The sequence below is a fragment of the Pleurodeles waltl genome, chromosome 11 (assembly GCF_031143425.1).
Source record: "Pleurodeles waltl isolate 20211129_DDA chromosome 11, aPleWal1.hap1.20221129, whole genome shotgun sequence".
Taxonomy (NCBI): Eukaryota; Metazoa; Chordata; class Amphibia; order Caudata; family Salamandridae; genus Pleurodeles; species Pleurodeles waltl.
This window is the reverse complement of record NC_090450.1, coordinates 433567184-433585603: the sequence shown is the minus strand read 5'-3', so window position 1 is coordinate 433585603 and position 18420 is coordinate 433567184. Positions and strand designations below refer to the sequence as shown.

At 42.3% G+C, this 18420-nt stretch overlaps 1 protein-coding gene across 4 annotated transcripts in view; it reads left to right on the top strand.

Moving 5' to 3' along the window:
• PIK3CB (phosphatidylinositol-4,5-bisphosphate 3-kinase catalytic subunit beta) overlaps positions 1-18420 on the top strand; it is a 1042661-nt gene that overhangs the window by 547468 nt on the left and 476773 nt on the right. For all 4 annotated transcript variants that reach the window (XM_069213799.1, XM_069213795.1, XM_069213796.1 and 1 more), the window contains one exon: positions 13350-13424. In XM_069213799.1, the coding sequence (XP_069069900.1) occupies positions 13350-13424 (75 nt within the window). The remainder of the gene's footprint in view (positions 1-13349; positions 13425-18420) is intronic.

Here is an 18420-nt window from a genome sequence, read left to right as displayed (position 1 = left end):
CAAACTTAAAATATTTCTAACAAGCTCTATCTTTGGAAACAGCCCCATAGAGGTGATTTTTTGACCGAGGTACTCAATCTCCGCCTTTCCGAACGAACATTTCTTCAACTTAAGTGTCAAACCATGTTCTCTCATAATGGTCAATACTTACTTCACTCTCTTCTCGTGTTCCTCCTGTGTCTGAGCATAAACTAAAATATCATCCTGGAAATACTTTATTCCAGGTTCGGAGCCAAATAAATTGTACATCAAACGCTGGAACACTGAGGCATTCTAACAAATCTAAAAGTCCAAAACGACGTGATAAAAGTAGTATAGTCCCTCGAATCAACATGTAAGACAACATGATGGTATGCTGAGGCTAAATCTAATGTGCTAAAATATTTTGATCCATGTAATAAAGACACCATTTCAGTTATGTTTGGTAATGGGAACTGGTCACTAATGACACAGTTGTTGAGATTTCTCAAATCTACACACAACCTGATCTCAATAGAGGATTTATATGCAACAACAATCGGAGAAACCCATTCAGAGGACTCCACTGGTTCAATTATTCCTTCATCGCACACTCTCCGTATCTCCTTTTCCACATCATCCTTCATTGAAATGGGAATGGGTCGTACCTTGGACACTACTGACACAGACCCTTCCTTAATCTTAATACGATGCACATATTTTATTAAGCATCCCAATTTGTCACTGAACACATCCTTGAACTCATGAACAAAATCAGGTAAAGGTTAAACTTTCTCTTTCTCCGTCTTCCCAGAGACCTCACATACATCTTGCAACATCTGGACAAAATCATTCTTGATCATAACCTACGTAGGACTATTTGGATCCAAAATAACCTTCAGTTCTTTTTGGTGCAGCCAACTCAAAACACTGTCACCCTTCACTGGTACATAAATTTTCCCTAAAATTGTATTAGTTTTGAAAGTAATTTCAGATTCAAAATAGCCCCTCAGTTCTATTGCTTGTCCACCATTTTAGGCCACAGGAATCACATCTGGATCTTTCAACACAACACTTTGACTTAAATGTTTGTCAAAAGTATCATTAGACAACAGTGTTAACCATGCCCCTGAGTCAAACAAAACTTCACTCTCAATCCCACCAATAGTTACAAGATCTTTAGGATGTTTCTTCTTCTCTTCTTGTGTATAAACAGTTAAAATACAATCTTCCACTAGTCTCACAGAAGGAGGATTTTTGTTTGACTTGCAGCACTTTGCAAAGTGTCCCCGTTTGTTGCATAACTTGCAAGTTACATTAACAGCTGGACACTTTTTGTAAGAAGCATAATGTCCAAGATTTCCACGCCGGAAACATTTAGTGTCTTTGAATTTAGACCTCTGAGTTTGATTAAGTTTACTGTCTTTTTTTTTCTCCTTCACACACTTTGTACACATCTTGTTGCTCCTTTTTTTGAATTATTTTGTTGACAGCGGGACTTCTGTTCCTCTCCAATTCCTCTACACAAGCTAGTGTGTTCCACACCCTTAGCTACAGTCACAACTTCCTGGAGAGAAGGATCATCTTTACTCCAAAGTTCCTGTCTAATTTTGTCACTGGAGCACTTCAACATAAACTGATCCCTTATACGTTCGTCAATAGTTGCTCCAAACTTGCATGTAGCTGCTAATTTCCTTAAAGCTGTAATATATTCCTCAATAGTTTCACCAGGTTTTTGTTCTCTCATCCCAAAATAACGTTCTAGAATCGTGCTGATTTTTGGCAAGTAATGCAAGTCTAATTTTTTCAAATATAGTTCAAACTCATTCAAGTCAGTGGGCTCTGGTAAGGTCTCAAAAACTTCTTGCCCCTCACTTCCCAAACAGTGCATGAGCAGAAAAGTTTTTCTTTCGTTGGATAAGTTTGTGCCACAAACTCTAGTATAATGCAAGGATTTTTTTTCCATTTAGACCAAATTATTGGTGCTTCTCCTGGTATTGTTAAAAAGAAAGGAGGAGGAGGTATATTCTGCATGGCTTTGATATTAAGAACTTCCAACCAAATAAATTATTATTTCTTTTTTTTATTATTATTATAGGAAATCTCCAGTGTGCATTCCATAAAGCAAACAGAGCAAAAAAAAAAAAAAAAATAACTCAAAAAGCACCTTTGTTTTTCTTTAAAAATGTCAATCCATTTCCTTCTTTAATGTGAGCGGTGAAAGGGGTGTTTTTGACAGTCAGTTCCCCTTTTTTTTGTTCTTATTTTTTTTTTTTTTAAGCCCTCCACACACGTTATTTTTTTTTTTATTAAGACACACCAGTTGGGAGACGGTCCAGGAGTAAGGAGGTAAGGAGGTTTACTAGTGTGGGAGCTGCGCGTGTCCAGTGCGTTTAACTTGAAAATGGCGGCAAGTCGGACGTGTACAGCATTGCGCGCAGAAATTAGAAAGAAACAAAATGCCAGCTCCAGACGGGCAGGTTCAGTGTCAGGCTCCCCTTTTGATAAATGCCGGCATGACGCTGGCTTGAGACAGGCGCGTTTCATTTATCACGCGCACAGTTAAAAAAAAAAAATGCTGGTTTCAGACGGCCACGTTCAGTATAGCGCGCACCGTTTGAAAAATGCCAAGTCGGGAAGATGCCAATTAAAGCTTAAGGCGCGTTCAAAATCAAACCCAGAAAGACTAAATAATAAAAATAAAAAAACACGCTCTGCCGGTAAACGGAGGTATTAAAAGCCATGTAGAAATGTATAGAAACGTACTCTCAAGAGAGCTCCTCCTTCGCCAGTAGAAACAAACGCACGTATAGACACGAAACGACTCACCAGGGAAGATGGTCTTTTCTTTAAAAGTTGTATCATCCGTCTACCTTGAGTTTGTAGTAGCAGCTTTAACAGGAAAAATATTGGAATTGCAAAACGAAGTAGAGATTGATGATGTTGATGTGTTAGGATATTCCATAAGCCCAGATCCTCGTCGCCAGTGTAAGAAAGACGTCCTCAAAGGTTACAGTTACAGTGGATTCTTTATTAAAAAAAAATCCCATCCACACCAGCAGATCCAACAAGTTTCACCACCTCCAACGGCTTCCTTCTCCTCCACTCCAGTCTCCCTGAGGAATATAGAATCCTCTTCCATTCTAATCCTCCAATGATGAAATACATTCCATCATTCCAGCTACCACAGGCTCTCCCTGTGGGAGAGCTGATACTACAATGTTCACTGCACTCGGTGGAACTCACCCCATGATGTTTTGCAGGCATTCCTTTTTGTGGCCATAACTCACCCTGTGGTGGTCTTATGGCAGTGGGACCATCACCAAAACATTCAGAACGATGTGCTCTTTCTGGGCATGCCATCTTGTGGGTCACACTAGGTTAGAGGGGGCCCAAAATCATAACCTTTTCAACCATTCAATGCATATAAACTCATCTTAGAGCTGGAACTTTTGTTTTCACAGCTGAGAGGAGTTTGTGTTATAAAGGTCTTGTTGTAATATTCTGACATTTCTGCTCGGCCTGCAAATGTGTAATGCCCTATGCTCTCCAAGGGCTGAAGGTGATGGGTGCCCCAAGGCGCTACTAACTCAGTAGGCTCCACAGGGACATCTAGCCACGACCAGTGGTATTGCACCTTCTGCTAATGCACAAACACAGTTTATTTCTGATAAAGATTTAATGTATGCACAAACACAGTTTATTTCTCATAAAGGTTTAATGTATGTCATGGCTAAATATTTCAGCCATTTCACTGAGGACCTGGTACTTCTACAGCCGTTTCTCGGTTTGGGGCACATTCTGAGCTCATTAGTAGTTCTGCCAGCATTCTGTGACACTGTACTCTGAGTGTTTTTGGCTCCACAGGGACATCTAGCCACAGCCAGTGGTACTGCACCTTCTGCAGTTGACTATAAAGGGACATCTAGCTATAACCTTTGGTACTGCACCTTCTGCTGTTGACTTTATAGGGACATCTAGTAACGACCTGCGGTACAGCACACCTTGTGTCGCTGACTCCACAGTTAAATTATAGTTAGGGGCCTGAAAATGTGTAATACACTATGCCCTCAAGGAGCTGATTATATACTTACGCTGCAATATTCTTTATCATTCTTTTTTTATGTGATTACGGCTTCTAGGGGCTCAATATATGGTTACATGACTGTTTCTTCCAAATGCTATTTTTACTTTGGTGCTCTGAAGGGACCATTCAGACCATTACAGTTTAATGCCAAGTGTATGAAGGAATGCACAAACACATTTTATTTCCGATAAAGGTTTAATGTGCTGCATGGTTAAATATTTATAAGTTCCCAAATGCGAGGTTGTCATTATCACTTACAGCGCCAACAGGCCTAACTCTGACTAATGCAAGACCTATTGCATTGCAAATGCATGTTTCATTTGCCATCCATTTCTACACCTCCTTCTGGGTGGATCCTCATATTCCTCATGACATCTTCAAATAATTGGTGAATGGAATTCTTCAAACACTGGCCCTGTATATTACTGGCACCTTACCATCACCTACTCAGAAAAGTCCTGAATTTGAGAAGAAACACCCAGAAGGGAGAAGACTCAGCCTGGTGTTAAGGGGGGGGACAGATGTTCCTAGAACTTCTGATTCTAATTGGAACCCAGAGACTGAAACTGTTCCCCAAGAGTCAAGTGATTGGCCCCTGTTAGCTGCTACAGAGACATAAAAAGTAGGACTCTTCACTGTGGAACTTTGGTTGGAACATCCTTGGTATTTAGAGCTGGCCCTGAAGACCTGAGAAATGCAGGAGGAACATTCTTCACTTTTCGTGAACTTTGAGACGTAGGGCCTGATTTAGAGTTTGGCGGAGGGGTTTCTCCTTCACAACAGTGACAGATATCCTGGCTGCTGAAATATAAATCCCATTATATCCTATGAGATTTATATTTCGGCAGAGGGGATAGCCATCATCGTTGTGACTGAGTAGGCCCTTAATCATGTTTTTTTCAATTATTTTTAACTTTTGCAGGAATGGACACGATGCTGAAGCTTCCCCAGGAATGGCTCACCTTCAGCATGAAAACAATTAAGATTCTTTCTGCTCTGAGCTTTTGACCGCAAAGAAAAACACTTAATCAGAACTCGTGGTGAACATGTCTGCCTCGTGGATTCATGCCCAGGTTCTAGCCTTGCCATGCTGGTGTATTTTGGGAACCTTAATATTGACTGAGTCTGGAAGAAGGTGATATTACATACGGCAACTCTAATCTAGCTACTAGATGACCTCAGCGACTATGAAAGTCCTCCTGTGCCCTACTCAAGCATTTGGCTTCAGCAGCAACACAACAATGTATCTTATTTTGGGAGATTCTTGTTTTTATTTTATTTTAAAGACATTTTATTGAGTTTTTTCAAATTGTTTTGACAGCTGCGAAATATTACAACTCCATAAAATGTATTAAAAATATAAAAACAAGGTGAAATGCTTTCCGCATAACTCCCACCCACAGACAGCCTGAAGTTTTCTTCAACATGCAATACGGTAAGTCGCAGAGTAAGGCCATGTCAGTGGTTCGGACCACCCTAAGTCTGATCTTCTGTATCTAGTCTGGATCTACGAGCATCAGGCCACGCAGTGATGTTTCCTCTATAGTCAGCCCATCGCTACCAGATTTTTATGTATTTTTAAGGGTATTCCTGGGCTTCGTATACCGGCCTTTCTATATTCAGGGATCATTATAGGGACTGTTTTCATTCTGCAGTTGAGGGCGGTATGATATCTCCTAGTGGCTAACAATATCCCTTTTAGCTACATTCAGGCTTATCTAGAGGAATGCAGTTGTGTATCGATTACTCTCAAGGTCTGCCAATATATGGAGGATGCTCAACCTAGGATCTCGTGAAATGGAGCGTCATAATACTTGACTAAGACTAGAATTCGAGTCCAGTTTATTTGTATTGGAGCACACTTCCACACTGTGTGCAGGAAGGTACCCTCCGACTCCACACGTCTAAGACTAGAAAGGAAGGCAACATTTCCCATTGCCCACAGTTTGGGATGTGTGAAGTATGTTTGCTGGAAGTTTTGCAGCTGTATGCGCCATAGTCTGGCTGCAGTGGGCGAACATCTCGGGGACGCCCTAGACTGTCGTTCTTCACCTACTAGGGCCCTGATGTCCCCCTCCCAGGCTGTTCGTAGTGTTGCAAATGAGTCAGGCATGTGGTGAATTAGGGACCGTTATACCTGGGTGATTGTGTGTGTGTCCAGTTCTACTAGGGGGAATTTGGCCTCAAGGGGGGGGTGTAGCCAGGGAGGCCTCCAACCCGCAAATGTGCAGCGTCAAGGTGTGCACTGCTTGAGATATTGGTAGAACTGACTACAATGTAGATGTAATTTTCCCCGGAGAGTGGCACATGATTTTAATGTCCCCCCCCACCCCATAACACGCCAGCCCTCCCCCCCCCCCCCGGTGGAAATACCTATTGCATCCCATTTGGAGAAGCCCACCAGCGCCTCCACCTAGTGCAGCATATTTCCCACCATGGTGGGGGTCTACATCGTGACCCTCCATTTCTATCTCATCTTTGCCACTGCGCCTGCTCTGTAGTACCAACTGTGTTGCTGAGGATGTGTTCAGGTGGAGGCGGTGCCTGTCCTCCGTACATTTAATGATGGATTGGGGTACCGTGGGGTGCCCACTGTTCCAAAGCAAAAAGTCTACCTGGGTATGGACCACCATTCATTGATAATTATTAGGTGGGACACTCGGTAATAAGCCTCAGTGTCAGCTGTGGCAATCCCTTCCATCATATGTTGATTTAAAACCTTTAGTGAGGGATATTCGAAGGGTGTCGTAATTTCATACAGAACATAGAAGGTAGAATCATAGAAGGTACATGGTAGAGGGTACGAGTAGTTTTGAAGGTGATAAAGAAACAGGGGAGTGGAAGCCATCTTGAACATAGCTGATCGGCCCATGAGGGACAGAGGAAGGGCCAACCAAGTTTTTACATCCCCTGCCATTAGGTCTAGAAGCAGCCAGATATTCATCTCCCATGCATGGGAGAGGTCAAGGATGACATGCACTCCCAAGTATTTGAACTCATGTGAGGCTGTCTGTAAGCCAATGGCCCATTTGAAGTCTTGAAAGTTGGGCGGGGGTATAGAGTTGGGGAGATTGTAGATTTGGTCCGATTGATGGAGAGATCTGCAGTCTCACTGGAGATTCAGAGGATTTAGAGCACTCCGGCCAGAGGTCTCTAGCTGAGGCAAGAATATCTGGGCATCATCAGCGTAAAGAGCAGCCGTATCCACAGGTCCCCCTTCCCACACAAGCCCCAGACCTGTGCATCTATACAAAGCAATTCGACCATTCCTCCAATCCAGAGTCAAACGCTTTTTCAATATCCGCCAGCAGTAGTGCAGCTGGGCCAGGCCTTCTGCAAGGGCAAGCGCATTATATACTCTGCAAATGTTATGCTTGGTAGCACGCCCGGGCATGAAGCCCGCTTGAGCACAGTGAACTAGGAAGGATACAACCCTAAGCAGGCAGTTGGCAAGAACTTTGGCCAGAATCTTGACGTCTGTGTTTATATGAAAAATCTGGCAATAGAATTAGCACTGGTCTGGGCTTCCCCGGTTTGGGGATCGTCACAATCTCTGCTCTGCTTAAGTCCGGTGAAAGTAATCTGTTTCAGCTGCTTCTTTGAGGACTGCCATCAGGGGGTCCCCAAGCTTGTTCATAAATAATTTAAAGAATTCACTTGGGAACCCTTTTAGGCCCAGCATCATACCATACTACAAATTACCCAGGGGCAGCCATTAATTCCTTAAGAGGAAGGTCTTTGTCAAGCGTTGCTCTATCAGCCAGCACAAGGCTTTAAGGGCAGGTCAGACACAAACTGAATGATCGGTATGTCTGGTAGGTGGGCATGCGGAGCATAGAAGCCTGTAGGTCTGTGTAAAATCAAGCCATAGCATCATCCCTGGAGACCCTGGAGCCGGCAGAGTCCAACAATTAGAGAATCGTAGAGTGATGCCTAATATTGGAGCAGAGATGGGTATTAGTTTACTAGCTTTGTGTCATTAAACCCCATTCCCCCCCCCCCCCCCCAAGGGGCCTCATCAAGGAGTAGGTGTTCAAACTGGTACTCTACATGAAGTTTATTAACTTATTAGGGGTGTAGCATGCCTCCAACATTTGAATTTGCATCTCTAAGTCTGGACCAGTTGCCTATTTTTACGTTACTTTGCAGTCAAGTAGTTAATAATCTCTCTTCACAATGTTGGTTTGAGGGCCTCCCACAGAATGCCTGGGGATTGCATAGAATGTTGGTTGTGGGCCAAGTATGTGTCAACTCCTTCTTCCCACAGGGAAGTGAGGGCTATACCTCGAAGGGACCATGGGATCGAATGTGGAATGACTGCAGTGGGGGTGGGTGGGTGCTTGCGCATGAAGAGGATTATCGGAGAATGATCAGAAAGCCCTTAAGGACAGATTTGGATGCCCAGTGCCTTATAAAGTTTAGTTTTCAGTAGGAGGAAATAGTTCAACCGATAAAAAATAATAAACATCCCTCAAAATCCTCTGGGGAAACCAACAAAATGAAGATTGTTCTGGTGGGCTCTTCCCTCTACCTTCTCTCCGGCTCAGACCCTTGGAAATGGAGGACATGTGTGAGAGTTAACGTTCCATCTCAGACATCGCATCTTCCACAGTGGAGACCCTAGCCTCCGCCATCCTGTTGACTGCCTTAGGCAAATCCTGGTGCAGTAACACCATGCCGACGCCCACTGTGCCTATCTTTGCCTTCAAGGTGTTGTGCGATTAGGTTATCAGCTCCATGATCATGCTGGTGTCACAGCTTGTGGCTCAAGCACCACTGTCATTGTCTTCTCCAGCGGATTTTGCAGTAGCTTGGGCAAATTTGTCCAGCGTGCCTTGTTTGCCCTGGGGAGCACCTTGGTTTTTGCCATTGTTTAAGCTGTCCGAGTACCGTGTATCCAAGAATCAACCTCCACTCCAGTTGGACCTGCCTGTGCCCCGCAGAATCTGTAGGGCGGCATGAGCAATCCACCGACCTCCTCTCTGCTGCCATCTGGAGCCAGCAGGTGCCAAACAGTCTTCTCAATGGTAGAAAAAAACATAGAGAATACAATGTCAACGGGTGAGGCCACTCCCCACAAATCAGTCAGTGGCATTCGGGATTACTCCCTACCCCCCACCCCCCCCACCACCACCCAAGCACAATCCAGATGTCTTGGGGGTGCTACTGGTGGGGGTGGGCTTCACTCGAACGTTCTTTGCCCCGCCATCTTCCTGTTTATGCAGCATGCGCTGGCCACCCTGGCTCCCGTCGGCCCAACGTGCTCAGCTTCCAAGGGTCAAAGCTGCCCCTGTATCCCACTTCCATCTTCCTGTAGCCCCACTCTGGGGCAAAGTGCATCGAAATCCATCAGCTCCCCGGCCTCGACCTTAATCATTCCACGAGTGTGACCTAGAACACCCAAGCGGGCTGTTGGAGACACACACTCCATAAGGCTGCGCGGGCCTAGGCCCGTCCCCGCCACTGCTCACACCAGCTGCTCCCCAACTTGTACTCACCTGGCCCTTAGGTGCCCCGGAGCATCAAAAGGGGTTCTCCTGAGCTACCCTGTATTTCACGAGAGGAAAGAAATAGGCAGAATGATACTAGATTCGGGCCATGTGGCACGGAGCTGCTGTAGGCTGCGGTCGCAATCTTCGGGGATATGGCTACACCCCTGGGAGATTTTTCATGCTCCAGCTTTTTGCCTTAATCCACCTGGAGGACTTGGAAATCAAAAATAGACTGTTGAGAGGGTAAAAGGGTAAAAGCTTTGACCAGTGCGAACCACTTGGTATACCTGATGTCTACTTCATCGCAGTCACCCTGAAATTGTGTCTAGGTCCCAGTCATCCACGAGCTGTAGTTTCTGAATAGTGCTTCGTGTTTTCTATGTGCTTTTATTCTTAAAATCTTACAAATGCTTATCTCCAGTACACCCCTCATCCTCATTATCTTGGTGAGATTTGTGCTTATTCAGTTATTTCCTGACTGTCCAAAATTGTTTTGGGGATTTTTTGTTCGTTTTGTTCTTGCCTTTAACCCCTTCATTGCCAGGCCTATTCCCCTCAGGTTCCAGGCCTTTTTTTGGCTATTTAGGGCAGTTTGGGCTTAGGCCCTCATAACTTTTTGTCCATATAAGCTACCCACACTAAATTTGTGTCCTTTTTTTCCAATATCCTAGCGATTCCAGAGGTACCCAGACTTTGTGGGTTCCCCTGAAGGAGACCAAGAAATTTGCCAAAATACAGCGAAAATGTTGTTTTTAAAAATAAAAATGGGGAAAAAAGGGCTGCAGAAGAAGGCTTGTGGTTTTTTCCCTGAAAATGGCACCATCAAAGGGTTTGCGGTGCTAAAATCACCATCTTCCCAGCTTTCAGGAACAGGTAGAATTGAATCAGAAAACCACATTTTTCAACACAATTTTGGCATTTTACTGGGACATACCCCATTTTTACTATTTTTGTGCTTTCAGCCTCCTTCCACTTAGAGACAGAAATGGGTGTGAAACCAATGCTGGATCCCAGAAAGCTAAACATTCCTGAAAAGTAGACAGAATTCTGTATTCAGCAAGGGGTAATTTGTGTAGATCCTACAAGTTTTTCCTTCAGAAAATAACAGCTGAAATAAAAAAGAAATTGAAATTGAGGTGAAAACAAACAGCCATTTTTCTCCACGTTTCACTCGGTAACTTTTTCCTGCAATGTCTGATTTTTTTTTTTAAAGCAATATACTGTCATGTCTGCTGGACTCTTCTGGTTGTGGGGATATATAGGGCTTGTAGATTCATCAAGAACCCTAGGTACCCAGAGCCAATAAATGAGTAGCACCTTGCAGTGGGTGTTCATTCTGTACCAGGTATACAGCAATTCATTTGCTGAAATATAAAGAGTGAAAAATAGGTATTAAAAAAAACCTTTTGTATTTCCAAAATGGACACAAGATAAGGTGTTTAGAAGCAGTGGTTATTTGCACATTTCTGAATTCTGTGGTGCCCATACTAGCATGGGAATTACAAGGCATTTCCCAAATAGACATCTTTTTTACTCACTTTCTTACATTTGGAAGGAATAAAATGTAGAGAAACACATGGGGCAATAACACTTGTTTTGCTATTCTGTGTTCCCCTAAGTCTCCTGATAAAAATGGTACATCACTTGCGTGGGTAGACCTAATGTTCGCGACAGGAAACGCGACATGGACACATCAAATTTTTTACATTGAAATCTGATGTGTTTTTTGCAGAGTGCCTAGCTGTAGATTTTGGACTCTAGCTCTGCCGGCACCTAAGGAAACCTACCAAACCTGTGCATTCTTTAAAACTAGACACCTAGAGGAATCCAAGATGGGCTGACTTGTGGGGCTCTCACCAGGTTCTGTTACCCACAATCCTTTGCAAACCTCAAAATTTGGCCCAAAAAAACACTTTTTCCTCACATTTCGGTGACAGAAAGTTCTGGAATGTGGAAGAGCCACAAATTTCCTTCCACTCAGCGTTCCCCCAAGTCTCCCGATAAAAATGGTACATCACTTGTTTGGGTAGGCCTAGTGCCGCGAAACTAAATGCCCCAAAACACTATGTGGACGCATAAAAATTATCAAATACTAAACTACCTGTTTTGGGGGAATTTCCTGTCAATGGCACTAGGCCTACCCACACATGAGGTACCATTTTTATTGGGAGACCTGGGGGAACACTGGGTAGACAGAAGTTTGTTGCTCCCCTCAGATTCCAGAACTTTGTAGCACCGAAATGTGAGGAAACAAATGTTTTTTTTTTTTTTTTTTTTGCCACATTTTGAGGTTTGCTGAGGATTCTGGGTAACAGAACCTGATGAGAGGGCCACAAGTTATCCCATCCTGGGTTCCCCTAGGTGTCTAGTTTTCAGAAAAATCCAGGTTTGCTAGGTTTTCCTAGGTTCCGGCTGAGCTAGAGGACAAAACCCACAGCCAGGCACTTCCCAAAAAACACGTCAGATTTCAATGTAAAAATGTGATGTGTCCATGTTGTGTTTCCTGTCGGGGCATTAGGCCTACCAACACAAGTGAGGTACCTTTTTTTTATCTGGAGACTTTGGGGAATACAGAAAAGCAGAACAAGTGTTATTGCCCCATGCCTTTCGCACATTTTTTCCTTCCAAATGTGCGACAGTGCATAAAAAAAACTTCTATTTGAGGAATGCCCTGTATTTCACATGCTAGTATGGGGACCCAGGAATTCAGAGATGTGCAAATAACCACTGCTTCTCAACACCTTATTTTGTGCCCATTTTGGAAATACAAAGATTTCCTTGATACCTATTTTTTACTCTCTATATTTCAGCAAATGAATTGCTGTATAACCGATATACAATGAAAACCCATTGCATGGTGCAGCTTCTTTATTGGCTCTGGTTCCTATAGTTCTTGATAACCCTACAAGCCCCATATATCCTCACAACCAGAAGAGTCCAGAAGTCGTAACGGTATATTGCCTTCGAAAATCTGACATTGTAGGAAAAAGTTACAGAACAAAAATGTGAATAAATTGTTTTTTGTTTTTTTTCACCTCAATTTCAGAATTTTTTTTATTTCTGCATTTATTTTCTGTAGGAAAACCTTGTAGGATCTACACAAATTACCCCTTGCTGAATTCAGAATTTTGTCTACTTATTAGAAATGTTTAGCTGTCCAGGATCCAGCATTGGTTTCACGCTCATTTCTGTCACTAACTGGAAGGAGGCTAAAATCACAAAAAATAGTAAAAATGGGGTATGTCCTAGTAAAATGCCAAAATTGTGTTGAAAAATGTGGTTTTCTGATTCACGTTGGCCTGTTCCTGAAAGCAGGGAAGATGGTTATTTTAGCACTGCAAACCCTTTGTTGCTGCCATTTTCAGGGAAAAAAAACCAAGCCGCCTTCTGCCGCACTTTCACATTTTGTTGAGGGAGAAAACAAAATTTTCGCTGTATTTTGGCTAATTTCTTCGTCTCCTCCAGGGGAACCCACAAACTCTGGGTACTTTTAGAATCCCTAGGATGTTGGAAAATAAGGACGCAAATTTGATGTGAGTAGCTTATGTGGACAAAGTTATGAGGGCCTAAGCACTAACTGCCCCAAATAGCCAACAAAAGGCATGGCACCTGAGGGGGAATAGGCCTGCCAGTGAAGGAGTTAATCATTTATGATGTGTATTAAAAATGCACTTATCTGTTTGAGCTGTTAAACCTGTGATCGTTCTTTTCTCGCAACGAAAGAAAGCACTTTGACCAATTATTCAGTTGTGATTGCCAAAATACTTTTAAATATTTAAGGGTGGGTAACTTACTTTTGATTTCTTTTGCAGACAAAGAACTTATGGGATGTATGCAGTCCTTTCAAAATTGTGCTGTTGAAAGTCAACACAGAAGAATCTGTCAAAGTAAGGCTTGTATATTTTTGCTTGTTTGTTTTCTCTGTAGTACGAACATACCTTCTTGTGCCAAGCTAAAGCAACTGAATCTTATGCATGATTTACCACATTTGTTAAGAACCTTTTGTGTTTTTAAGTTCACTGCTATTTGGTTGTGCTTCTAAGTCTCAAAACCACTTCTAAATTGACAAAGGTTCCTTTTGCAAGCAGCTTGTTAGTAAGAACAACTAATAAGCAATTGACTAGTAATGTTGACTATCTTATTTTATATCATGACTTTTATTCCAGGCAGTTCTTAATGAATTACTCCAAAACAGCTCATCTCCACACCTACATGCATGCACACACACTTTAGAACAGGGGTCTCCAACCTTTTGTGTAATAAGAGCTACTTATGCTCAATTAAAATCATTGTGAGCTGCTATTATTAATAGTGTTTTAGTAGTGACCACATCATACAAGATTTACCTTAGTGGCTGCCATATGCAAGAGTACCAGCAGTGATCACCTCAGTGCAGCAGGCTGGGTTGACAGCAGTTATGTAAAAAAGGCTTCATCAGTTTGGAATGCCTCTGTGTAGGTAACACATGCCAGCCACAGTTGCAGTGCCCCTGGCACGAAAGCATTAATATTAATAGTAAGTCTCCCCACATGGTCTGTCACTCAAAAATCAGCTTTAAGTATATTTTGGAAATTCAGCCATTTTTCTTTAAACATCAGCTTAGGAGTTCTTCAAATACGCACATTTTCGCATTGAATACAAAAGTTCGTCATAAATATATTCATCCAAGCAAAAGGTTCTGATTTAGTAGGCTGGGGTGCACACAGGATATTTACTTACAGGTAGCTGCAGAGCTACCATTAGCTCACGAGCTACTGGTTGGAGAAGCCTGCTTTAAAACCTTTATGGTGCTCTCGTAGATGTGTGTTATAGTTCATATTTTTACCCATGTGTGTACTTGTAATGTCCAACATCCTGGTCTCCTTAATGACTTTAGACAAATTCTAGGACTAGTATTAGCCAAGTTAAATTTTCCCTTCAGAGTGGAAGAGATGCATCCCTTTTCCCTAATATGAGTACCCGATCTGCGCCTTCATTTGCTTTTAATAACATATTTTTATACTTTTAAATGTTAAGGCTTCTGAAGCATATCATTTTAAGGTTTTTGGTTGCTAACCTGCCTCTTGTAACCAGCCTCGCGTTTTTTGCCACTTCTCTGCTGTAACCTGTTATAAATTGTTGCTTTGTGGCGCGGCTGCCACCAAAGACATTCCTTTAGCCCTGTCGTTAGACTGCAGCCTTTTCAACCTGTTTCATTGTTGATAAAATTGTGTTGACCATATTTTCCATATTGTTAATAGAATGTCGATATGCATTGTGAGGTGCCTTAGGTCACAAGGGCCAACTACAAGTTACACCGATCTACAACACATTTATGTTTTCACTAATTTATTATAGTGCTTCTATCCAAAGCCCTGCACAGTGAGCAAAAATGGTACAAAAGGAAAAATAACAAACCAGTCTACAATTTCGGGTACAAGGTTAATCAGATAGAATCAGGAATGCCTTGTATTTTGAATGGATGTTAATGTGAAAATAAACTAGTGGTGCAATTTAGGAGCAAGAAGATCAAAATAGCAGTAGTGACATCGGAGAATCGCTCTAGATGGGATATAAAAGATGAGGCAAAAATCCCAAATAAAGACGAGACAGCTAGACATCTAAAGAGAAAACCTAAGTATTAGGAGTGCAGAGGAAACCAAAGCAGCTGAGAGATAAAGAGAGAAATATGCTTCTTTTAAGGAAGGTAAAAAAAGATGCATACATGCATGCATGAATTTTGAGCGTCCATAATTCATATTTGGAAGAACAGTACTTAAGACGAGAAAGAGCAACGTTGAATATTGCCAGGCTATTAGGGTGGCAAGAAAATATGAAAATAGATTTTTTTTAAACCTTAATGTAAGCATACTGGTTGAAAGGTGGGTTGCTGCTCACTATTTCCTTTATTTTCTTAAGGTACTTTAGGTAGGAATCGATTATAAATGAAGAAGCAAAACATTCACTGAAGCTGGCCTTTTCATAGGAGCAATTGTTTTTTCACCGTTTGTGCTTTAATGTATGTTGGTGGTTTAAAGCAGGGTTTATAGTTGGCAAAGGGTGATCCATGACATTAGTGCACTGCTGACATATTATGGGACGTACAGTTCACTGGTTCCAATCCTGGTGGGCAACCTGTCCTTTCATCTTTCCACGTTTGACACATCTGTGTAACTATAACATCTGATAGTTGCCGCGTAAATAAAGCTCAGACTTTCCCCTTTATTTTGAAAACAAATTAGAATTGATAAACATTAGAGGTCTGGAAGCAGAACACTTGGGAAACACAAAAAAAATTTTCAAGTCTTTTAAGTCCATTCTTAGGTGTCTCCACGCAAACCAATGCCCTTGAAACAGTTGTCTCGGGCAGTCTTTTGCACTTTCAATGAACTGGCCAAACATGGACACTGTATTGCCTCTTATCAACGGAGGACCACCCTCTCTCTAAGAGTTGAACAGTCCTCTCCTCTGCAGGAATGGCTGTTTGTGCTGACATCATGAGCTATTGTCACAGGTTAGCAATCCATGGGGTTAGTGCCTTATCATTCATAACTGCCCTCCCCCAATTGTAGGTTTCATTAACTACATGTTATGCTTTAGGTTGCGGAACTGGTAATAACTAGGTGACTTTACCAAGATAACTAAAAGTACATGCTTCCTGCAGCAGCTATTTTTTTTTTTTTTATCTCAGTCAGGTTTCTCCATATATCGACAGTTCATTTGGGTAATCTTCCTGCAGCATCGAGAACCGTAAATAATGCTACGGAGTCCCTTCCTGGTATCCTAGAGGATGTGTTTTGATGGGTAGAATAACATTACCATCATCCTGATCCTCAACCGAAGCCTGCCATGATTCCTACATCGTTATAGTAACCTCCTTGAACTTGATCAGAGGTACCTTCTTCAACTCACAGGTGTCTTCTCTGTTTAAATTATCCGCACTTCATTCTTGGTTTCCAGTATGCTTTCAGCGACACACTTCTTAAAACCCCCTGAGGTCATGCATGGGTGTTTGCATTTCAGTGATGTCTTTTCAACACATCTTTTTATTTGTGACTTCACCCTGCGACTGTTGCAAACCATCAGTAGTCTGTACAAGGATTCCGGCATTTGCTCAAGAGCCTTCACTGACTTAAGTACTGCCTTTCTCCAGATCATTGCAGACCCTTTCTGGTATGCATGGATATGAGGTATGAAAAACATGTTTTCTTTTCTGTTTCCTGCCAGGTGCCTTTATGATATTTTGAGAAAGGAGTAAAAGTTCTTGACCTGGGTGCCCATTATATGTAGTTAGCTGTGAGAGTGCATTTAATGCCAGTCTCATTGGTAAGCCCTGAGGCTCAAAGTTAATGAGTGGTCTTTGACAGTCCTTTGCTCCATGACAGACTGTGGTCCATTCAAATCACCATCCTGGATGAAAATAATTAGAGTCAGACCCAACACTCTGGCTGTACACACGCATCACTTCTAGTACTTTTTCTGCTGTGGTCGAGGGCCAGATTATGAACTCCTGTGGCTCTGTTTAAACAGTTGGCTTACCATTGTCATCTCACTTCCAGTCTCTGCTCTCCCATATATCGCCTTGCACAGCTCACTAGATTCTCCTCTTGAAGCAAAAGAACGATACTTAAAAGGCATGCTGCTGTTGAACTTTTAAGTTCACGTAGCTGAAAGGAGCAGCCAAAGGGAGGAGGAAGTATGCTGTACTGTTTCACTCTTGGGGAAGGTCCCCAGATTTCCAAACCACTCCCCTTCTACGCCCTCTTCCTACACCCTCCTCCACTCAGGCACTAGTGTCTTAATGCTTACCGAATGACTCCCTCAGTGTTTACCCATCATCTGGTCCAGGGAACCTATGAAAGATATTGGGCCATAACATAACTTATCTTGGGGGTCCTGCTACCTCTGATCTGACAAAACAGATCTATAAACCTGTATTGTCTGTACTTTTTTCTTATGCATCTTCTGATTGTAAAGTAAGATAAACTGGGTTTTAAAAACAGTCATATTTATGAATTCTCTTGACATCAGTTCTTGTTTTTTTGTCCTGTTGATGTTAGTTACTCTGCAATAAACATTCACTTGTGCATATGTGCTAGTCTAAAATAATATTGATTCCTGTTATGGAATTTGCCAGATTCAGTTCACTGAATGCATCGCCTAACCAACCCAAGGCTTGTGATGTACGATTGTAGGCTTCACATCAAAAAGGTGTATCTGCTCTTGAAGTTAAAAGTTTTCCTTAGTCTATGGCCCCAGACAGCTTTGTGGTCTACCCTATACCACTTATCCTATCTTTCTGAACTAGCTGGTCTGAATCGTTTATGATCCGTATTGAAACGGATTTCTGTGACTCAAGCCATTTGGGGTCATATTATCCAAGATCCACTGTGGTACACTCAACTGCAACAGGTGTTGTTGGAGGCTCAATATGCAGCCATGTTTCCCCAAAACGTGGCCACCAATGCTATAAAGGCCTGTTTCAAAGACTTTTGTTTAAGGGTCCGATTTTAAGCGCCCCTTTCCAACATGGTGATCTATTCTATGCAGGAGTCTTGATCAACTATCTTGTTCTGGCCATTAAGGCTGGCTACATTCTTTACCTCAGATATTCACCTCAGTGTTAGTCACTACAGGGAGTGCAGAATTATTAGGCAAATTAGTATTTTGACCACATCATCCTCTTTATGCATGTTGTCTTACTCCAAGCTGTATAGGCTCGAAAGCCTACTACCAATTAAGCATATTAGGTGATGTGCATCTCTGTAATGAGAAGGGGTGTGGTCTAATGACATCAACACCCTATATCAGGTGTGCATAATTATTAGGCAACTTCCTTTCCTTTGGCAAAATGGGTCAAAAGAAGGACTTGACAGGCTCAGAAAAGTCAAAAATAGTGAGAGA